This window comes from Macrobrachium nipponense, chromosome 3, assembly GCF_015104395.2.
Source record: "Macrobrachium nipponense isolate FS-2020 chromosome 3, ASM1510439v2, whole genome shotgun sequence".
Classification (NCBI taxonomy): Eukaryota; Metazoa; Arthropoda; class Malacostraca; order Decapoda; family Palaemonidae; genus Macrobrachium; species Macrobrachium nipponense.
The window spans coordinates 52,191,725-52,206,724 of record NC_087202.1 but is presented as its reverse complement, the minus strand read 5'-3'; the positions used below and the strand labels follow the sequence as shown (position 1 = coordinate 52,206,724).

Here is a 15,000-nt window from a genome sequence, read left to right as displayed (position 1 = left end):
ACTTCAGACGAACCATATTACTTCGAGCTAATCCGTTTGCCAAATGGTTCGTTGGCGATGCTCTTCCATGTGGATTGCAAACACTGGAAAGGGATTACATTCGCCCCCTCCTGGATCCAGCAGACCAGACAACAGTTCAGTGTCTGGAAGAGTATGCAGGTAAGGAATTAACCTCTTTGATTCCAGAACCAAGCATGTGCGAACTTATATCCCAGGCAGCGCTCCCTGCAGGAATTTTTGTTCTTGCACAATTTATGAAGAAAAAATTGCTGGGCCACTGAAGCGACCAACTGATGTGAGAGGTCCTGAATCTCGGATTGTCACCTGCTTCACAAGTGTCTTTGTAAGTGAAGTGGTCACTTTGGTGCTATTTTGACCCAATTCATTCTCGATTTTGGCCTATCCTCCTCTTCATATCTCTCTTCAAAGAGAGAAAGAAGGACAAAGAAAGAGAAAAAGCAAAGGAGAGAGAGAAAGACAGGAAAAGAGGCATTGGACAGGAAGGGAAGGGTGGGACCTCCCTTCCTGCCCAGTGCCCCTTCTCCTCTTCAATCTCTCTTCAACGAAAGGGAAGGGACAAAGAAAGAGAGGGGAGAGAAGAGAGGGAACCTAGAGAGGAAAGAGGCCCTTTTGGACCAGAAAGGAAGGGGGGGGCCCTAACCCCTGCCCAGTGCCTTCGCTACTCTTCAATTATCTCTTCAAAGAGAGAAAGAGGGACAAAGAATGGGAGAGGGAGGAAGAGAAAATAGAGAGGAAAAGAAAGGCTTTTGGGACAGAGATGCCCAAAAGGGCCGCCCCCCAGGGCTTCGGGGGGGGGGGGGGGAGGACGGGCAGAAAGGGAGTGGGGGGGAGGGGAGGGCCTGGACCTGGGACCCTCCCTTCCTGCCCTGTGCCTCTTCTCCTCTTCTTATCTCTCTTCAAAGAGAAACAGAGGGACAAAGAAAGAGAGACGGAGAGAGAAAAAGAGAGGAAAAGAGGCTTTGGACAGAAAGGGAAGGGTGGGACCTCCCTTCCTGCCCAGTGCCTCTTCTCCTCTTCTTATCTCTCTTCAAAGAGAGAAAGAGGGACAAAGAAAGAGAGAGGGAGAGAGAAATAGAGAGGAAAAGAGGCTTTGGACAGAAAGGGAAGGGTGGGACCTCCCTTCCTGCCCAGTGCCTCTTCTCCTCTTCTTATCTCTCTTCAAAGAGAGAAAGAGGGACAAAGAAAGAGAGAGAGGGAGAGAGAAATAGAGAGGAAAAGAGGCTTTGGACAGAAAGGGAAGGGTGGGACCTCCCTTCCTGCCCAGTGCCTCTTCTCCTCTTCTTATCTCTCTTCAAAGAGAGAAAGAGGGACAAAGAAAGAGAGAGGGAGAGAGAAATAGAGAGGAAAAGAGGCTTTGGACAGAAAGGGAAGGGTGGGACCTCCCTTCCTGCCCAGTGCCTCTTCTCCTCTTCTTATCTCTCTTCAAAGAGAAAAAGAGGGACAAAGAAAGAGAGAAGGAGAGAAAAAAGAGAGGAAAAGAGGCTTTGGACAGAAAGGGAAATTTGGGACCTCCCTTCATGCCCAGTGCCTCTTCTCCTCTTCTTATCTCTCTTCAAAGAGAAAAATAGGGACAAAGAAAGAGAGAGGGAGAGAATAAAAGAGAGGAAAAGAGGCTTTGGACAGAAAGGGAAAGGTGGGACCTCCCTTCCTGCCCAGTGCCCCTTCTCCTGGAGAAGGGAGGCCAGCAGTTGGGGGGCTGCTGGCTCCTTCCCTGGCCCTGTCCTAGATAGACACCGCCACCTGACCAGACCCGACCAAACCCGATCCAAGACCAAGAACGGGACGCGGCTGGAGAAGGGACGCTAGCAGTTGGGGGGCTGCTGGCTCCTTCTCTGGCCCTGACCTAGATAGACACCGGCACCTGACCAGACCAGACCAAACCCGATCCAAGACCAAAAACAGGACGCGGCTGGAGAAGGGACGCCAGCAGTTGGGGGGCTGCTGGCTCCTTCCCTGGCCCTGTCCTAGATAGACACCGGGACCTGACCAGACCCGACCAAACCCAATCCAGGACAAAAAACAGGACGTGGCTGGAGAAGGGACGCCAGCAGTTGGGGAGCTGCTGGCTCCTTCCCTGGCCCTGACCTAGATAGACACCGCCACCTGACCAGACCCGCCCAAACCCAACCCTAGACCAGGAACAGGACGCGGCTGGAGAAGGGATGCCAGCAGTTGGGGGGCTGCTGGCTCCTTCCCTGGCCCTGACCTAGATAGACACCGCCACCTGACCAGACCCGCCCAAACCCAACCCAAGACCAGGAACAGGACACGGCTGGAGAAGGGATGCCAGGAGTTGGGGGGCTGCTGGCTCCTTCCCTGGCCCTGTCCTAGATAGACAACGGAACCTGACCAGACCCGACCAAACCCAATCCAGGACAAAAAACAGGACGTGGCTGGAGAAGGGACGCCAGCAGTTGGGGGGCTGCTGGCTCCTTCCCTAGCCCTGACTTAGATATACACTGGCACCTGACCACACCCGACCAAACCCAACCCAAGACCAGGAACAGGACGCGGCTGGAGAAGGGATGCCAGCAGTTGGGGGGCTGCTGGCTCCTTCCCTGGCCCTGACTTAGATATACACTGGCACCTGACCAGACCCGACCAAACCCAACCCAAGACCAGGAACAGGACGCGGCTGGAGAAGGGATGCCAGCAGTTGGGGGGCTGCTAGCTCCTTCCCTGGCCCTTACCTAGATAGACAACGGAACCTGACCAGACCCGACCAAACCCAACCCAAGACCAGGAACAGGACGCGGCTGGAGAAGGGATGCCAGCAGTTGGGGGGCTGCTGGCTCCTTCCCTGGCCCTTACCTAGATAGACAACGGAACCTGACCAGACCCGACCAAACCCAATCCAAGACCAAGAACAGGACGCGGCTGGAGAAGGGATGCCAGCAGTTGGGGGGCTGCTGGCTCCTTCCCTGGCCCTGACATAGATAGACAGCGGCACCTGACCAGATTCGACCAAACCCGATCCAAGACCAAAAAAGACGCAGCTGGAGAAGGGACGCCAGCAGTTGGGGGGCTGCTGGCTCCTTCCCTGGCCCTGACATAGATAGACAGCGGCACCTGACCAGATTCGACCAAAACCAATCCAAGACCAAAAACAGACGCGGCTGGAGAAGGGACGCCAGCAGTCGGGGGGCTGCTGGCTCCTTCCTTGGCCCTGACATAGATAGACAGCCCCACCTGACCAGACACGTCCAAACCCAATCCAAGACCAAGAACAGGATGCAGCTGGAGAAGGGACGCCAGCAGTTGGGGGCTTCTGGCTCCTTCCCTGGCCCTGATATAGATAGACATCGGCACCTGACCAGACCCGACCAAACCCAATCCAAGACCACCAAGAACAAGACGCAGCTGGAAAAGGGTCGCCAGCAGTTGGGGGGCTGCTGGCTCCTTCCCTGGCCCTGATATAGATAGACAAAGGCACCTGACCAGACCAGACCAAACACGATCCAAGACCAAGAACAGGACACAGCTGGAGAAGGGACGCCAGCAGTTGGGGGGCTGCTGGCTCCTTCCCTGGCCCTGTCCTAGATAGACACCGGTACCTGACCAGACCCGACCAAACCCGATCCAAGACCAAGAACAGGATGCAGCTGGAGAAGGGATGCCAGCAGTTGGGGGGCTGCTGGCTCCTTCCCTGGCTCTGTCCTAGATAGACACCGGTACCTGACCAGACCCGACCAAACCCGATCCAAGACCAAGAACAGGATGCAGCTGGAGAAGGGATGCCAGCAGTTGGGGGGCTGCTGGCTCCTTCCCTGGCCCTGTCCTAGATAGACACCGGTACCTGACCAGACCCGACCAAACCCGATCCAAGACCAAGAACAGGATGCAGCTGGAGAAGGGATGCCAGCAGTTGGGGGGCTGCTGGCTCCTTCCCTGGCCCTGACCAAGATAGACATCGGCACCTGAACAGACCCGACCAAACACAATCCAAGACCAAGAACAGGACGCGGTTGAAGAACAGGTGCCAGCAGTTGGGGGGATGCTGGGTCCTTCCCAGGCCCTGACCTAGATAGGCACCGGCACCTGACCGGACCGGACCCAATCCAGTCCAAGACCAAGAACAGGACGTGGCTGGAGAATAGCCACCAGCAGTTGGGGGCTGCTAGCTCCTTCCCTGGCCCTGACCTAGATAGACACCGGCACCTGACCGGACCGGACCGGACCCAACCCAATCCATAACTAAGAACAGGATGTGGCTGCAGAATGGCCATCAGCAGTTGGGGGGCTGCTGGCTCCTTCCCTGGCCCGGACCTAGATAGACACCATCACCTGACCGGACCCGACCCAATCCAATCCAAGAACAAGAACACGACGCGGCTGGAGAACAGCCGCCAGCAGTTGGCTGCTGGCTCATTCCGTGGCCCGGACCTAGATAGACACCGGCACCCAACCCAATCCAAGACCAACAAAAGGCTGGAGAACGGCCGCCAGCAGTTGGGGGGCTACTGGCTCTTTCCCTGGCCTGGACCTAAATAGACATTGGCTCCTGACTGGACTGGACCCGACCCAACCCAATCCAAGACCAAGAACAGAACGCGGCTGAAGAACGGCTGCCAGCAGTTGGGGGGCTGCTGGCTCCTTCCCTGGCCCTGTCCTAGAGAGACACTGGCACCTGACCAGACCTGACCAAACCAAATCCAAGACCAAAAACAGGACATGGCTGGAGAAGGGACGCCAGCAGTTGGGGGGCTGCTGGCTCCTTCCCTAGCCCTGTCCTAGATAGACACTGGCACCTGACCAGACCCGACCAAACCCAATCCAAGACCAAAAACAGGACGCGGCTGGAGAAGGGATGCCAGCAGTTGGGGGGCTGCTGGCTCTTTCCCTAGCCCTGTCCTAGAGAGACACTGGCACCTGACCAGACCTGACCAAACCAAATCCAAGACCAAAAACAGGACGCGGCTGGAGAAGGGCGTCAGCAGTTGGGGGGCTGCTGGCTCCTTCCCTGGCCCGGACCTAGATAGACACCGGCACCTGACCGGGACCCAACTCAATCCAAGACCATGCAGAGGATGCGGCTGGAGAACGGTCGCCAGCAGTTGGGGGCCTGCTGGCTCCTTCCCTGGCTCGGACCTAGATAGACACTGGCACCTGACCGGGACCCAACCCAATCCAAGACCATGAAGAGGACGCGGCTGGAGAACGGTCGCCAGCAGTTGGGGGGCTGCTGGCTCCTTCCCTGGCCCAGACCTAGATAGACACTGGCACCTGACCGGGACCCAACCCAATCCAAGACCATGAAGAGGTCGCGGCTGGAGAACGGCCGCCAGCAGTTGGGGGGATGCTGGCTCCTTCCCTGGCTCGGACGTAGATAGACACTGGCACCTGACTGGGACCCAACTCAATCCAAGACCATGAAGAGGACACGGCTGGAGAACGGCCGCCAGCAGTTGGGGGGCTGCTGGCTCCTTCCCTGGCTCGGACCTAGATAGACAGTGGCACCTGACCGGGACCCAACTCAATCCAAGACCATGAAGAAGACGTGGCTGGAGAACGGCTGCCAGCAGTTGGGGGGCTGCTGGCTCCTTCCCTGGCCCAGACCTAGATAGACACTGGCACCTGACCGGGACCCAACCCAATCCAAGACCAAGAAGAGGACGCAGTTGGAGAACGGCTGCCAGCAGTTAGGGGGCTGCTGGCTCCTTCCCTGGCCCAGATCTAGATAGACTCCGGTACCTGACCGGACCACACCCAACCAAATGCAAGACCAAGAAGATGATGCGGCTAGAGAACGGCCGCCAGCAGTTGGGGGCTGCTGGCTCCTTCCCTGGCCCGGACCTAGATAGACACCGGCACCTGACCGGAGCCAACCCAACCCAATCCAAGACCAAGAACAGGACACGGCTGGAGAACGGCCGCCAGCAGTTGGGGGCTGGTGGCTCCTTCCCTGGCCCGGACCTAGATAGACACCGGCACCTGACCGGACCCAACCCAACCCAATCCAAGACCAAGAACAGGATGCGGCTGGAGAACAGCTGCCAGCAGTTGGGGAGCTGCTGGCTCCTTCCCAGGCTCTGACTTAGATAGGCACCGGCACCTGACCGGACCCGACCCAATCCAGTCCAAGACCAAGAACAGGACGCGGCTGGAGAATGGCTGCCAGCAGTTGGGGGGCTGGTGGCTCCTTCCCTGGCCCGGACCTAGATAGACACCGGTACCTGACTGGACCGGACCCGACCCAACCCAATCCATAACTAAGAACAGGACGTGGCTGGAGAACGGCCACCAGCAGTTGGGGGGCTGCTGGCTCCTTCCCTGGTGCGGAGCTAGATAGACACTGGCACCTGACTGGCCCCGACCCAATCCAATCCAAGACCAAGAATAGGACGTGGCTGCAGAACAGCCACCAGCAGTTTAGGGCTGCTGGCTCATTACCTAGCCCAGACCTAGATAGACACCGTCACCTGACTGGACCCGACCCAATCCAATCCAAGACCAAGAATAGGACGTGGCTGGAGAACGGCCGCCAGCAGTTGGCTGCTGGCTCATTCCCTGGCCTGGACCTAGATAGACACCGGCACCCAACCCAATCCAAGACCAAGAAACGGCTGGAGAACGGCCGCCAGCAGTTTGGGGGCTGCTGGCTCCTTCCCTGGCCTGGACCTAAATAGACATTGGCACCTGACTGGACCCGACCCAACCCAATCCAAGACCAAGAACAGGACGCGGCTGAAGAACGGCTGCCAGCAGTTGGGGGGCAGCTGGCTCCTTCCCTGGCAAGGACCTTGATAGACACCTGCACCTGACCGGACCCGACCTAACCCAATCCAAGACCAAGAATAGCTTTTATCAGTATATTATCGCCATAGCGTTTTAAATTTCCTTGTGGGTTGGTATCAATTTTTTTTCCAGGTGGAGTGATCCTGGTTATTGCCTAGATCGTCAACAGGGTTTTCCTTACTCATGTTGGCAGAGGTCGTCAATTGTGTCTGGGGTTCGCCATAGGATCCAGGGGTAGAGGAAACATCATCAAATTTAGTTTTTTGTTTTTGCGTGGGGGAGGGGGGGCCAATATTTTAGAGGAAGAAAATTTTCAGACTGCCTTTCACCTTAAAAGAAACCTCATTTGCCTTCCAAGAAATTAATTTCACTACCAATGACACCAGTGAGAGCTGACTCCCGAATGTCCACTCCATACCCTACCCCAAAGGGATGGTAGTATCACCATGATTAGAGTGGCTCAAGTATAAGTCAACCTGCTTGATAGGACTGAGAGCATATCAGGAATACAATCATCCCTACTTTAATCATGCGAGGGCCAATTTTGGTGCCGAGATAGTTCCGCATGCCAATAAAAAGATACTGACATTCTTATGGTCCAAACACTCGGGTATTTGGTTAGACAACCACAGCTCCCACAATTGGTTTCGAAAATAATTCCAATCCCAGCAATGCTATTCCTTCCCAGAAATCATGACATTGAAAGGAGGATAAGAGGTTGGATAGCAAGGTGGGAGAGAGTTGGTACAATTTGAAGGAGGTTGAAGTAATAATAAGAAAAAGAAAAAGTATGAGAGAAATTTGGTGTCGAACTGAGGAAAAATCGTCTTTGTATATCTGGTTAATGACTATCGTTTGCGTTAAGAATCCTTGTTTTCATACGAGGTAACGTGCCACACACAGCCATGCATGATCTGTATAACGCCCGTGGTCTTGACAGTCGTGTGTTTGCAGCCTTTGTGGAGGTTTATTCAGTAATTACAATTATCTACACTTACTTTACGTCGGTGGAGGCCACAGCAAGGCATGTTTAGCGATGCATCGGCACAAGATATGATGATAGCAACATTCAAGAGAGCCAGGAGCGGCAAGGTTGGAGTTAATTACCAGGGCTGGATGTCGAGTCACGGCCCAGGGGAACCAGTAAGTGTGAACGGCAAGCTGAATGCCAGGGAATATGTATTACTTCTACAAGATGTGATGCTGCCAACAGTAAGAGACATGACAAACCCTGACAACGAACCCATCATCTTTGTCCAGGACAATAGCCCCATACATACAGACCAAGCCTGAAATTCAGGTAATGGACTGGCCTGCCAAAGGCTGTGATATCAACCCCATAGAAAATCTATGGGGGATAATGAAACAAGAAATAAAAATGGGACCAGAACGGACATGCAATGCTATTGACCGATCTGGGAGCTTTCGTAATTAGAATCGATATGAAACCCCGTCTACCATGTTGGCCAATTCGAGCGTTTGACAGCACGTAGCCTTTTGTTATGAATAATTATCACATCGAACCGTGATCCATTTATATATCAATTCAAGCTACAAATGTCCTTTAATATCTAAATTCACTTTACCTCCCAAATGATATATTTTCATATATGTACCGAAGGGGAATTTTTTAATTGATAATAATTTCGTCCCCCCATGGGATCGAACCACCGTCCAAGTGGACGGGGACGAAATCAGGACAGTCAGGTGATTTGTAAGGTCAGAATCGATATGAACTTATAGCGTCTCTGTTTGCTGCTTGGATAGCGTCACTGACTGTCCTGATTTCGTCCCCACGTCACTTGACGGTGGTTCGATCCCATGGGGGGAGAAATATTATCAATTAAAAAATACCCTTCGGTACAGATGGAAAATATATCATTTGGGAGTAAAGTGAATAATATTAAACAGGACATTTGAGCTTGAATTGATATATACATGGATCACGGTTCGATGTGATATTATTCATAAAAAAAGGCTACGTGCCTGTCAAACGCTCGACTTGGCCAACAGGTAGACGGGGTTTCATATCGATTCTAATTACGAAAGCTCCCAGATCGAGGGTGATTTGTAAAGGTCAGAAATCGATATGAAACTTGATAGCGTCTCTGTTGGCTGATTGGATAGCGTCACTGACGTCCTGATTCGTCCCGTCCACTTGGACGGTGGTTCGATCCCATGGGTGGGGGGACGAAATTATTATCAATTAAAAAATTCCCCTTCGGTACATATATGAAAATATATCATTTGGGAGGTAAAGTGAATTTAGATATTAAAGGACATTTGTAGCTGAATTGATATATAAATGGTCACGGTTCGATGTGATAATTATTCATACAACAAAAGGTACATGCTGTCAAACGCTCGAATTGGCCAACATGGTAGACGGGGGTGGGGTTTCATATTGATTCTAATTACGAAAGCTCCCAGATCGAGGGTGATTTGTAAGGTCAGAATCGATATGAACTTATAGCGTCTCTGTTGGCTGATTGGATAGCGTCACTGACTGTCCTGATTTCGTCCCCGTCCACTTGGACGGTGGTTCGATCCCATGGGGGGACGAAATTATTATCAATTAAAAAATTCCCCTCCGGTACATATATGAAAATATATCATTTGGGAGGTAAAGTGAATTTAGATATTAAAGGACATTTGTAGCTTGAATTGATATATAAATGGATCACGGTTCGATGTGATAATTATTCATAACTAAAGGCTACGTGCTGTCAAACGCTCGAATTGGCCAACATGGTAGACGGGGTTTCATATCGATTCTAATTACGAAAGCTCCCAGATCGAGGTGATTTGTAAGGTCAGAATCGATATGAACTTATAGCGTCTCTGTTGGCTGATTGGATAGCGTCACTGACTGTCCTGATTTCGTCCCCGTCCACTTGGACGGTGGTTCGATCCCATGGGGGGACGAAATTATTATCAATTAAAAAATTCCCCTTCGGTACATATATGAAAAATATATCATTTGGGCAGGTAAAGTGAATTTAGATATTAAAGGACATTTGTAGCTTGAATTGATTATATCTATATATATATAATATATATATATATATATATATATATGACTGGTAGGGAAATTTTAATGAATTCCTTTCAAAATTAAATGCAATAGTGCCCAGCATCAAATTTAAAGTTGAATGGGAAACAGACAACAAAATTCCTTTTCTTGATGTTTTAATAATCATAGACAAGACAGAATACAAATTTACCATATACAGAAAACCAACGTTCTCACTTTCGTACATTCATTACTTTAGCTATCACGACATTACTATCAAGATAGGTGTAGCCAGCAACCTGTTCTTAAGAGCCTTACAAATTTGTAACCTCAGATTTCCTGGAAAAGGAATTTGAACAAATTCGTAAGCAACTTTCGTCTTTAAAGTATCCTGACCATATAATTGAGAAAGCAATTCACACAGCAAACGTAATTTTCTACCAACCCCCTTGAGACAAGACCAGAGATACACCCAACAATAAAATAAAAATTCCACACCTGGACAGGATTAAGACCGTGACTCAGACCCTCGGAAAACCTAACCCTTTTGCATTTACTTACCCAAACACCTTAGCCAAATCCCTGATTAACGTCCAACAAAAGACATCCCCCAAGGACACAGGGGTTTACGAAATCCCATGCCAGGACTGTGTGACCAATCTTATATTGGATTTACAGGAAAATCACTTCCCCAGAGATTAATACAACACAAACGGTCAATTAGGTATGGACAACAGAACTCAGTTATTTTTAACCAAATAAATGAAGATAACCATAGAATAAACTGGAATTTATCACGTATAATTTATAGCAGCAACTGCTGGTACAAGAGTCAAATGATGGAATCGGCCTTAATAAAAGAGAGGCAGGTAATGAACATCTCAAAAGGAGCATGAGATTCAGATGTGATCGACAAGATTTTCATTCAACCAACGCTTAAGAAGATTAAAGGAAGATTATCAGTGGGGGTGACCTAAATTGGCTTACCTGTGGATGGATCTCTTGGTATAAATACCACTTTTTCTGTAAACTTTTCTCATTCATCTACCTGAAGAGGGAGACAGCAGTCTCTGAAATATAGTATTTTTCTCTCTATATTTAGGTGTTTTTATAGTCTCATTTTATTATTATTATTATTATTATTATTATTATTATTATTATTATTATTATTATTATTTTATTGAAAATAATGGCAGAATTCACAGAATTGATTTTATACAATATTCTTTCAATTCTCCTTATGATTTGTCTCTCTGGCACGCTGGTATTATAAAGCAGCTGTCCAATATTCATCGTGCTGTAGGTCGTCAACGGAATTACGGGCTGATGTTATCAAAGGCAAACTGGTTATCAGGGACAGGCTGGGGTCGTCAACAGCTATACAGGTGCGTTTCGTAGGTCGGGAACAGGCCGTAGTCGTCAGGGGTCTATCCGGTATTCCTTGTTTTTTCTTCTTTTCTGGTTTTTAAAGGCGTCTACATGTTTCGGCCACCTCGTTTGGCCATCTTCGGGACGGGATCGCTGATTGCAATGGTCTGTGTCAGGAATCAGGAATCAGGAATGGGGGGGATAGGATAGGATTTGAGGGATCGATTGCAAACCGAATTAACCCCGGAGGGGTCCCTCGGAAGGAAGATTAGGTTTTTTTGAAGGAATTGAGAGGGGCTAAAGGAAGGTATGCGGGGAAGGATAAGAGAGTCGGACAGTCCAACTTGTCTTCAGTTATTTATGTAGTGATTGTTGTGTCATTGTGTTGTGGTTCGAGTTCTGTAGCGTCATAATTGTTTATTGTTTATATTGTATTACTGTGTTTCGCTCTTTGCTGCTGCCTGGTGGAATTTTCTTTCATGTTTTTATGAATCTCGGCTCCAATTGGATCGTTCTCCCTCCCTCCCTCCCTACAAGGGAGAGTGGGAGGGGGAACTCAGACCACGTTCTGTACATAGTTTTTTTTAAAGTGCATTGTGTTAGTAATTGTTAGTGTTATCGGGCTCTCTTCCCGATGATCAAGATTTTAATTAAAGCTAATGTTTATTATTTGTTAGTTAGTGCAGTGAGAGTCTACTCTACTTGTGCAATTATCTTAATCCTAATCACTTATCCTATCACAAGTGCTTTACTTTGCTTGTGTAATGCATTTGCGTTTCTTATTCATTAAATAATTACTTTAGATCTATGTTAGTAAGGTAGTGTGTGTGTGTGTGTGTGTTAGTACTATCTTCTAAGGTTATTGCAGGCGTCTAGGGATGTTTCATTCATTCCCACATACATTCAGAGGCTCCATCCATTCATTCCCATCCATCAAAAAATATATCATGCACGCGCGTTATTTTACAATTTGTGTCAGATGTATTCACGCTATTTATTGCATTCGGGTGGTTTGAAGAAATGGGTACCTCACTTTTCATTGGGCAATACCTGTGACGTCACGAGCGATATTATCAGGGGGCCCGTTGCTGGTTGGCTGTCCTCTTCGTGGGCGGAGCCTCATCCTTATTGGTGATGGTGGAGGCCCCATCGAAGGGCGTGCTACCAGGTCGTCCTCAGGGCGAGAGCTTGAGCTTCGATCACCCTCAGGGTTACTAGGGACGTCCTCAGGATGAGAGCTAACGCTTCTATCATCCTCAGGATCCCTCTGGTGCGAATGCAATAAATAGCGTGAATACATCTGACAAAGACCATTGCACTCAACGATCCCGTCCCGAAGATGGCCAAACGAGGTGGCCGAAACATATAGACGCCTTTAAAAACCAGAAAAGAAGAAAAAACAAGGAATACCGGATAGACCCCTGACGACTACGGCCTGTTCCCGACCTACGAAACGTACCTGTATACCTGCTGACGACCCCAGCTTGTCCCTGATAACCAGTTAGCCTTTGATAACACCAGTCCGAAATTCCGTTGACGACCTACAGCACGATGAATATTGGACAGCTCTTTATAATACCAGCATGCCAGAAAGACAAATCATAAGGATAATTGAAAGAATCACCTTTCTCACCAGACGCCAGGTAGGCCTCCAGGCCTGTCAGTCGTCCTGCTTCAGGAACAGTCTCCATTCTTGGCGATCATCATAGAGCCTCATCTCATCAACTTCCCGCAAACTAGAGCCTCTCCTCTCTACTCCTCTCTCTATGTTTTGTAGCCATCTCATTTTTGGTCTTCCTACCGGTCTCCTTCCTTCCGGTGTCCATTCCAAAAACCTTATAGGATATCGCTCCTCCTCCATTCTTTTGGTGTGTCCAAACCATCTAAGCTGTCCTCTCTCCACAAAATCTAGTATCCCCTCCACTCCCAGTTCTCTTCTAATGTCTTCATTTCGTAGCCTATCTAGTCTTGTTACACCTTTTATGAGTCTTAGGGCTTTCATTTCAGCTGCTTGAAGTTGGCTTCTAGTTCTTGATGTTAATGTCCATGATTCATGGCCATAAGTCAATATTGGTCTTAAAATAGAGAGGTATATTATGGTTTTCACTTTGCGAGGTATATTTCTGTCTTTCATTAGTGGGTAGAGCAGATACAGATTGTTACTGAATTTCTGTATTCGGGTAGTTATTTCCAGTTTTGAATCGTTTTGGTCACTAAACTCTACTCCTAAGTATTTAAGTATTGAAAGAATATTGTATAAAATCAATTCTGTGAATTCTGCCATTATTGTTAATAAAACTTGTTTGAAAGAACGTCTGTTACCAGCATATTATTATATTATATATTATATATATATATATATATATATATATATATAGTATATATATATATATAATATATATATATATATATATATATATATATATATATATATATATATATATATATACTATATATATATTTATATATATATATATATATATATATATATATATATATATATATATACACACACACACACACACACACACCACACACACACACACAAATAATACTAAACTGTTTGCAGAAAAACTACGAATCATCCAGCGTAGCACAAGCTAACGTCACACTCACTTGATTGTCTCTGGCTTGCAGTTACAGTCAGTTGTCGGGTCGGAGCCCCGAACCAAAACCTGCCCAAATGATGCCATTGAGCTTAGGATTGTTCACAACTAATTTACGAGCAGTTGATTTGAAATGCGCACGACTACATAGCCACGCCGGCACTGGTCCGCGATTCTGCTGGTAAAGCAGACGATTTTGAAAATACTTAATAATGTATATCGTAGTCTGTTACGAATAATAATAGAGTTAATTAATCCTACGAATTTATATCGAAGAGAAAATAACCATCCGCAGCCTCCGAGAAATGGTGCACACAAAACGTTTTACGAGGCAGGCAGTAACATCCGCTATTTCGTCACAATTCGTGACAGTTCGCTGAATCGCTAGAAATCTCTCGCATAATTTTGCGGTTAAGGTGCAGGAGAGCCGTGCTGGTAATATCACTGCAGCTGATAGTTGTTGCTAACAGACTGTATTTATGGTGTTTTGAAGTAACATTCCCAAATAATTGGTTTATCGTCTATTCCTCTTCATGCATGTACAAGTTTTATAATTATAGTTACTTTATAGTTTTGGCAAATTTTATGAAGTTATAGAAAATGGGTAAATGTAAAATTACATGTATATATATTTCAATATAAACTTAGTGGCATAACGTACGACAGGATATTGTGGAAGGATATTTAGTGATGGTTCAGGATAATGAGTTGCCTGAAATTTTGTAGAAAGGAAGAGCCCATAAGGGTCCATGGGTGGTCGTGATTTTTATGGTGATTGCAGTCAAGTATAATTCCAAATAAACTTACATTACTTTATAAGCATGCATGTGCTGTGCCAGGATAAAGGTATGAGATACTTTACAGGGGGGAGTTTATAAATGTTAATATAAAATGTACTCTAAATATCCAGAAAAACTGAATATATGAGTTATGGTCGAACGGTCTCGTATTTCACTTTATAAAGTGACCATCTAGTTGCTTTAACAGCTGTCATTCTATTTCCGGAACAAACACGCAAAAATAAATAATATAACATTACTAGACAATGGAATAGAATAGAATACAGAATTTAGGCTTAAGGCCAAGCGTTGGGACCTATGAGGTCATTCAGAGCTGAAAGGGAAATTGATGATAAGAAGGTTTTACAGGTGTAACGAGGAAAATCTTGCAGTTGCGCTAGGAAACAATTTTTAAAGAGGGTGGAAATTAAGAGAATATGAAGGGAGGTACGGCAAAAGAAATAACGCCTACAGTGCA

At 47.7% G+C, this 15,000-nt stretch overlaps 1 protein-coding gene across 6 annotated transcripts in view; it reads right to left on the bottom strand.

Annotated features, from left to right (window-relative positions):
- The window catches only part of LOC135221775 (caspase-1-like), a 232,076-nt gene that overhangs the window by 37,730 nt on the left and 179,346 nt on the right, over nt 1–15,000 (bottom strand). For 3 of the 6 annotated variants that reach the window (XM_064259606.1, XM_064259601.1, XM_064259602.1), the window contains exons 1-2: nt 13,698–13,759; nt 10,757–10,839 (exon numbers count right to left, since the gene is read on the bottom strand). The exons of 1 other annotated variant lie outside the window; for it this stretch is intronic. In XM_064259606.1, coding sequence (XP_064115676.1) covers nt 10,757–10,813 — 57 coding nt within the window. In that variant the 5' untranslated portion in view covers nt 10,814–10,839; nt 13,698–13,759. Of the gene's footprint in view, nt 1–10,756; nt 10,840–13,697; nt 13,931–15,000 lie in introns of those variants that run through there. 2 more of the 6 variants (XM_064259603.1, XM_064259605.1) reach the window with 2 other exon arrangements.